Raw genomic sequence first — 8,647 nt, 5'->3', positions numbered from 1 at the left:
AAAAGATTTTCAAAAACGATTAAAATGAATAAAGTTTGGCCTCGATTACAAAAGGGGTTTATTCAGACATACCTCTGGTTTGTCAGAAGGTTTATAACCCCTTTCGTTAAAGTAAAATATGTCCAACACAAGAGGCCTTCAGGTCTCATCTGTCTGCCCAGCTGTTGGACAGGACTAGTTAAAAAGGCTAAACAAAAAAAAACACATGTTTCCTCTATACTGCTTTGACACTAAACAATTACAAATTTCAAGTTTTTTGCTAGCAAAATACACAAAATAGTTTAAAAAACAGCTTATTCATTATCCCAAGTGTTTTTCTTAAGTGCAATTATTTTATGTTCCCTTTACTTCTGTGCTTCCACAGGTTTGATCTTGATGTGAATTCCATTAAGTGAGCGCATAACCAGTCGAGGAATTATCCTGGGCTTCAAACTGGGTTCCTCTATCAGCTGGTATTTCTTTAGCATCATGGCGATCACCACCTTCATCTCATTCATAGCAAAATTCTGACCAATGCAGTTTCTGGAAAGACACAACACACAGAATCCATCAAATTAAGTAACTTCATTTACTGAAATTATGCCACATACTGGGTATGGATAATTAGTGAATAGAATACTTTGAAATATCTGTGTGCCTCCTTACAGTTCAAAACATTTAGATGAAAATCTGGTTATTGTTTCAAAGCAGTTTATTGAGATGATGTGAGCAGACAGGAAGTGAAAAAGTGAACATCTAGTTTTAAGGGAGTCACATGGGTGTGAGTGTGCTCAAACCTCGCCCCAGCAGAGAAAGGCACAAAAGCATGAGGTGATCTCTTGGAAACATTTTCAGGGAGAAAACGGAGCGGGTCAAAAACCTGGAAACACACAGGATGTGTCAGTCCCACATGATCTAATCAGTATGTGTGAGCAATAACCACAAAGTCACAGGGATGACATAACCAGCTCAAATCTACATGTTGGTAATAGGATTTATTCAACTAACAAAGAACAGTGTTCCCTCTTATATCGCCACAGTTTAACTTTTGCGGTCTGAAAGATTTTTTTATGGGCAATTTTTGAATGTTTTTTTTACTACACAGTGAAATGTGTTCTGCATCTTGATTGGCTGTAGGTCTTGTCCATCAATCTCCTCTGTGTCTCCTGTATCGAATGCCTACAACAGTTGCATAAATCTCTGATTTGGAGCAGATCTTTTCTTTTAACAGTGCAGTGAACATCTCTGATCCTACTTCGTCGATTTTCACCTATCGCAGGTCCTTTAATCGAACGTAAGCCCGCAATAAACGAGGAACACTGTACAATACTGTCCATGAAGTGACGTCACTTCTGCTTACTTCAGGGTTTTCCCAGACCGTGGCATTTCTGTGAATTCCAAAAACACTTGTTCGAACTTTAAAACCTAGAAAATAGAACAAACATTGGTGAGTTTTGATTAGGATTAAAAAAATGACATTAGTCCAGGCAAAAGGCAAATCATTTGTTCTACGTCATGTATAAAATTTTACTGGACTAAAAATTCTTAAACGGGTAATTAAAAGGGGAGTGCCAAAAAATCGATATGGTGATAAATCACGATATTTAGTCCTGTGATTGATTCTCGACGTGTCTTCATCAAGTATCAACCTTTTATTTACGTTTGAAGACCCTGTAAAACATTATATAAATCATCTTTTCGTAAGAAAATTATTCGGAGGGTCGATAGGGGGCGCTCGTTGTGAGATTGGCTGTTGCGGGTGGACGAAGAAGAATAAACATGCAAACAAAAATGGCGGAGGGGAAAAACAAGGAGAATAACGAGAGCAGCAAGTAATAGACACACCGGCAGCATTGAATGCATCACCCGGAGTTGTGTGAGAAAGACGTGGCTGTTGCTGGCCTGAAGCGGACACAGCCCGGCATGGATACCTTTTTTCCAGGCAAAGCTACCACCGTCTTCTGCGAGAGCAGAGGCAATAACAAACGGGATTGCTGTTTAAAATGGGCTCCGTCCCTGCAGCGAGGTGGAGAACGAGGGATTTTGGTTTTTATTGAATGCATTAGAGCTCCGCTTTGACATTCCCTCTCGGAAATACTGAAAAAAGGATCCCTGCACTGTCCGCCCAGACCACAGCTATGGTTGAGATGGAAACAGCAGAAAGAGTGGCATCCCTGCCCTTAGACCCCCCTTCTCCTCAAAGCAGCGGTAGACAAGCGGCGTCTTGACGCTAAAAAGCCTGTGGTTCTCAAGAAAAACATGAACATTCGAGTATTACTGATTTCAGCAATGTTACACCAAAGTCTGTTATTCATTACACCAAATGGGGCACAAGTTGTTCATTATCATTGTGTTTAACAGAAGAATAAATGGGGAAATATTTTCCAAAAAACAGTTTTTCAAGTTCTTCTTTCTTAAAGTTTGATATATCGTGAGTTGTTAGAGATTATCACATTATCGCCATATCGTGATACTATCGTTATCATGAGCAATGTATCGCAAATCGTATCGTATCGTGAGGTACCCAGTGATTCCCAGCCATATTAGTGATCAATATTGCGATGACGATATAACTTGCGATCTATGAACAAATAACAAAACAACCAAAAAACATCATTTGATAGAGGCACAATAAAGGGATAAAAGACATGTGGCCCTGCAGCCTCAGGTTGCAGACCCCTGATCTAGATCGGTCTAAATCACCACATCTGAGCCAAAATAAGAGTACAGCATTACATACCAGCATAACTTGTGCAGACTCTGACATCAGGTTGACATAATGCTTTAGGACATCATAGTGGAAGCCCGGGGTCAAGAGCCTCCTGTGTCGAAACCACTTCTGACCTTTTGACACCAGTAACCCGTTTCCTTCCAAAGACACAATAAAAGGGAGTTATAACAAAGCAGCTTAATGAACAACCCTTAGAGCGTATGACATGCTGCAGTAAAAAAGGCAAGGCAGGCTCACCGATCCATGACTCAATAAACATATAGCCAAAATCATCTTTTGGTTCTGTTGGAGAGACGGCAAATATAAACCCACTTTAGCCTTCCGATCACACAGAAACACCTAAAATAAATAACCCCTGTATAAAGAAGAATAGCTAAAAGCTTCACTCACCTGTTGTTGTCAGTATTGTTTTGGCATAATCTGGATGATGTATGTTGAGAAAGCAGACAGAAGGGCCAAACCACATGGGGAAGGCATAGGGGTACTGCTCTCCCCACTTCAACCCTCTCTCCAGGTTTGTTGTATCTTGTGTAGGCTATGATGGAAATGAAAGCCAGTGAGAACGTCCTGCACAATCACTGCAACAGTCAAATTGGAAATAAGTCTTGCCAGGATAAATAATAAATAAATAAATACATAAAAATAAAAAATCAACCAATCAATAAAAAGTCTCTTCAGCAAGCGTTTACTCTGCAAGAGTGCAGTGTTTTAGATCAAATATGCACAATTATATTCAAAAAGATCATATTTGTTCCAATGTTTTTCGATTGCATAACATTGATTTAGAGGAAATGTTGTAATTTAGAAATAAAAACTGTCCAAAAGTATACAACTTTTGATAAAGTTTACTTTAAAATCACCAATTGTTCCAGTGCATGCCCTGGAGGTTTTAAGGTTGCATAAGTCTGCAGGTGCAAAACAAGCTCTAAACGAACAGTTTCTGCGCTCACTTGTAAGACATGTCCGAACAGCCAGTTCCCCGGTGGTCCTGGAAAAGCTTCAACGTCTCGCAGCAGACTTTTTCTCGTGGCCGTCAACAGAGTCAACTTGTGGACGATGACGATGAGGCAGAGCGCGCCGAACGCGACATGAATATGAAGCCAGGTTAGCTGAAAGCCGAAGAGGGCTTCTGTCAGCCCCGCAGCGAACATACCTGCTGGATCCCGGAGGACAATTCAGCCCAAGACAACAGCGCGAGCTCAATTCAACCGAAGATTCACGCGCCTGGAAAGAGAGAGAGAGTGTGAGTGTGTGCAGGTGTGTGCGCGTGTCAATATTGGTGCGGAAAGATAGAAATTTTTAACTTCATAGAAACCTCTCAGAAACCACAACACAAACGCTTCATAGTTGACTCAAATACTATTAAGGTTCCACAAGTTTCATCAAAGTTTCCAGAACTGGTTTTGCCTCTGTATTTTCAGCTAACAAATTAATTTAATCAAATTCTTCATTTCTACACAGTAGCATATAGTGTAGAAATGTAGAACCATTGCAATTATTCTTTATTTAAATCAATTGAGCAAATCAAATACTGTCAAACACACAGAATATGAAAAGCTATGGTATTAAAAAAAACTTTCACACATTTGTTTTAGTGAGGAAACCAGTTGCAGAATGTAAAATCATGTAGGCTAGACGTTAAAAAAAAGTGTAGGGGAAGGCTTTGCTAAATTTCTTCGTCTCTGGACCACTTCCTTTAAATCAGCTTGAGCATGCAGTTGTCACTTTCAGTTAAAAACCTTTAGTGCTTTGAAGAGCCTCTCAACTGAAGTCTTTAGGAAACTGCTGGTAAAACCGTATATGGAACTGCTTCAGTTTCAGTGAACAGGGTTTTTGTTTTTTTGAAGACATGAGGTCAGTCAAAGCTCAGAATCGGGTCGGACTCATTCCCAGGGGGGAGGAGTCTGCCTACAGAGAGGAGGTCCTGAAGTTGACAAGCTGGTCCTCAGAGAACTACCTCACCCTGAACACCAACAAAACCAGGGAGATCATATTTGACTTCAGGAAACATGGCGCGGACCCAGACCCCCTCCTTATTAATGGGGAGCATGTGGAGAGGGTCCACACCTTCAAGTTCCTCGGCATCATCATCTCTGCAGACCTTTCCTGGACAGCCAACACCACCGCCATCATCAAGAAGGCTCAGCAGCGTCTGCACTCCCTGAGGGTCCTCAGGAAGAACAAAATTAAAACCAACCTGCTGCTGACCTTCTACCAGTCATCCATCCAGAGCCTGCTCACATACTGCATAACTGTTTGGTTCGGCAGCTGCACGGCCGCGGATAAAAAGAGACTGCAGAGAGTCGTAGAGACAGCTGAGAAAATCATTGGGTGCCCTGACGGACATCTACTCCGCGCGCTGTCTCACTAGGGCTCAGAACATCATTAAGGACAGTTCACACCCCGGCTCAGACCTGTTCAACCTGATGCCCTCCGGGAGGCGCTACAGAGGCATCAGAAGCAAAACGAACTGACTAAAAAACAGCTTCTTTCCAAAGGCAATAACAATCCTCAATTCCCAAATGCACAGATAAAAAAAAAACATTCCTGTTTACTCTGTCCACAGTCTGTCCACAGTGTCATCTATCTACCTCATTGCCACCTCTGCACTTTGACATGTCTACGCACAGTTTTTTTCATACGCAATTTTTGCACTATTATCTCGGCACTCTCCAATACAGTTTACAGCTTATATTGCTCACTTGTATATACTGTTTGTTTGCTTGTTTGATTTTATTATATTACAATGTTATCTTTACTACTTTTCCCTTCCTTACTGTTCTTGCACTGATGGTGATGCTTAAATCTCATTATACTATGCACAATGACAATAAAGCCATTCTATTCTATTCTATTCTAGAATCAGAAAGACTTTATTTTCATTCTTATACTTTGGAATATTTGCATAACACAAGGAAACGGTGAGTGAATCATGGAACCTAGATGATGCTAACTTTATATTACCTTTTTTATAGTTGTGTAATGTGGTGTGAATGTCAATAACAAAAACTTTTCTTTTTTTTAAATCAGTCAAATATCATTTTCGCTTCTGGCTGGGATGTCAAGCTGTCATACCCTGCAGCAACCGCGACTTGGACTCGTTCAAATGGTTTTACTAAAAGGAGTCATACAATGATCCAATTATGTTGTCGTCTAAAGACAAAAAAGGAGTAACACGTTTTGATAATTTTTATACCAAAACACCTAATTTAAAAAATGCCAACTTAGTCATCAGTTCTTTCACTGATGATGATCAGGGCATGTATTGGTGTGAAATCTGCCATCAAAGTAACCACAGCAGGAAAGAGTCAAACATCATCAGCGTGAAAAAAGGTTTTCATCACATTTTCATCAGATTTTGTTTTTTTGCAGATTTGCAAAGTCTGTTCCTTAAACTCTCCTTTTGTTTCTTTCTTTCAGAAATTTTAGATGAAAGTCAGAGGACGGTTTACATCCTCGCAGGCACCAGCTTTAAGCAAGAATGCTCAGGCAACTTTTCTTCTTTTGAATGGGTTTTTGAAGCAAGTCATGCAACTTCTTTCAGGAAAAGCAGGGTTTCTTTTTCTTCCAAACTTTATTTGTTTTATGCAGAAATTGTACAAAATCTCCATCAAATAACAGATACCAGTCGAAATGAAGGTACTTTTGCAAAATCTTCTTTTTTTAAAATTAAATAAACTGAAAGAGCTGTAAAAAAACAAAAATGACAAAAAGCAAAAGAGGAAAAAAATTTAAAAAAGAGACACAAAACTGCACTAACCCTCTCTATTAGAGCTTCAGAAAATATAATAGATTTCAACAATTGTAATCATTACGAGTGTTTACCCTGGTGAAGAATAAAACATTCTGTTCTGTTCTATTCTATGCTATTTTATTCTATTCTATTCTATTTCTGTAACAGCACAGGGCCCATATTCCGTCACTGTGACTTCCAACAAGTCCATATATATTCCAAATGTAAATATTACAGATGCTGGGAAATATACGTGCTTGGTGAGTCGGTGTGGGGGTCCAAGTCAAAAAGTGCTTACTGTCAACTTATGCGTAATAACAGGTGAGAAGCTGGTCATCATTTACACACATTTACATCAAAGTGCTTCAATTTATGGTATCTAATTTGTTATTAGTATTATTATTATATGTTTTTCCAGCAGTGATCCCTGATAAAGGTTCTCCTGTGTCGTGTGCTGTGGTGTGTGATGAGGAATTCAATAAAAAAAGTCATGCTTGGAGTCAGATGATGAACATAACAGGGACATTAGCCGCGTTTACATAGGCGAAAGTAATCGAAATGAACGCCTGATCGGAAAGAAAATAAGTCATGTAAACGCGACATTCGGAATACTCTGCCCCGGTCAGACTCGTTTGGATCAAAATTTCTTTCCGATCGAGATAGGTGGGTTATACCGATCGTTTATCCGATCGTGTTGCATAGAAACGGTCATTCCGATCGTGTGTCACTACTGCTCTGGGTTACGTCATGCATAGACGGTGTTTCGCTGAGAGAAAGCTTTGGAGCGCATACGGGACCGACCAGCTGATCCGCGGTCGCCCCGTGAAAAGCGCCGCTCCGCTCTCGCCCTGCTGGCTCTCCCCTCTCTTTCACCCCTCACGAGGGAGATGCGGGGAAGGAGCGCTTCGTGACTCCCCGACGCTCACTCGATCCACTGGCACCCGAGTGAGCAGAACAGCTGGGTTAATAACTTTGTGTTTGAGGGGAGGAGGATGCTTGTTACGTGTGTGTTTTTTTTGTTTTGTTATGTGTGGGAGAATTCAGACTGCGAGCCGTCCCGCCGCTCTGGGTTAGCGGCTGCAGGACTCAGGAGAGCCGCCAGCTCACGCAGCGAGTTTGAGGAAGCAGAAAGAAATGTCGCTCAGTCCTTAGAAACTGTTCAAACAATCACGTGGATTTGTGTTTCCAGTTGTGTCCCGACAAAATAAAGACTGATGTTATTCCCAGACATTTACGTGCAGCCAAGATGCAGATTGCAGGGTTTCATGGTCCAGGATTTTGTGTCAATCAGGCTAATGTTGTTAGCCTGTGTTTATAGCCTGTCCTAACCCTTCTTCCAGCACTGATCACACGGATTAAATAAAACGATGAGCTAACAGGCACTTCATACTATTCATGACATTAATAAAAGCACATTTGGAAGATCGTCTCGTATATTACCGAGCTGCTGCATAAAATAAATGTCTGTGGCAGCTGTTTGTTTAGAACGGGACCTATTTCCTCATCCGGGAGTTTTCAACACTACTGCGCATGCCCAAATGATTCATTCCGACCGAAAGTGTGAGCCATGGGAATGTTTGTTCTAATCGGAAAAAGGTTTTCTGATCCCATGTGCACGGGTGAATTTTAACCCGACCATTGATCCGATCAAGATATTCTGCCCATGTAACCGCGGCTATTGATGCATGTGGATGGATCTGGGAAATTAACCTGCAATGCAAGTCAGATGTTCAAGGCAGATGAACATTCAACAGTTACCAACAGTTATGTGTCAACAACTGCAAATTCTCCAGTGTCATATCTTCGTAGTCAAACTGATCAGACTCTCTCAGAGTTATTACAACAACAGCGAGTTTAAGGCCCCACCCCCATTTTCCAAGTGTGGGTTGTAATGCTCTGAGTTAAAATGCGCAGAGTAAAAATTACTCCGTGGGGTTAAAAACATGCAGTGTAAAATCTTGATATTTCCCATGGTATAGAATATGAAAGTCCCGCCCCGCTGGCTCGCCGAATTTGACCAGCAAATTTTGGCCAATCAGATCAACCAGAAAGGTTAATGCCCCCAAAGTGACAAAAACGCCCCCTTAACACTGCGCGCAAATCCAGTTGAGCGCGCAAAGGGGAATTGACCGCGCAAGATCCCCGCTCGGTTAGGATTGCAGGCGTGAAGTTTTAAAATGCGGGGTTGCTCGGTTAGAATTGCG

At 41.2% G+C, this 8,647-nt stretch overlaps 1 protein-coding gene across 1 annotated transcript; it reads right to left on the bottom strand.

Moving 5' to 3' along the window:
• Positions 1 to 208: 208 nt before the first annotated feature.
• Positions 209 to 3,957, bottom strand: LOC101169314 (cytochrome P450 4B1-like). Its single transcript, XM_011485621.3, has 7 exons — positions 3,661 to 3,957; positions 3,101 to 3,245; positions 2,948 to 2,992; positions 2,720 to 2,847; positions 1,340 to 1,404; positions 777 to 859; positions 209 to 522 (listed from the first exon to the last, which is right to left on the bottom strand). Exons 1-7 carry the CDS (start codon positions 3,859 to 3,861, stop codon positions 494 to 496), a joined length of 696 nt encoding a protein of 231 aa, XP_011483923.1. The 5' UTR covers positions 3,862 to 3,957; the 3' UTR covers positions 209 to 493.
• Between the last annotated feature and the right edge of the window lie 4,690 nt (positions 3,958 to 8,647).

The sequence above is a fragment of the Oryzias latipes genome, chromosome 16, assembly GCF_002234675.1.
Source record: "Oryzias latipes chromosome 16, ASM223467v1".
NCBI lineage: Eukaryota > Metazoa > Chordata > Actinopteri > Beloniformes > Adrianichthyidae > Oryzias > Oryzias latipes.
The sequence above is the reverse complement of the archived record's forward strand: the minus strand, read 5'-3'. Positions and strand labels throughout refer to the sequence as shown.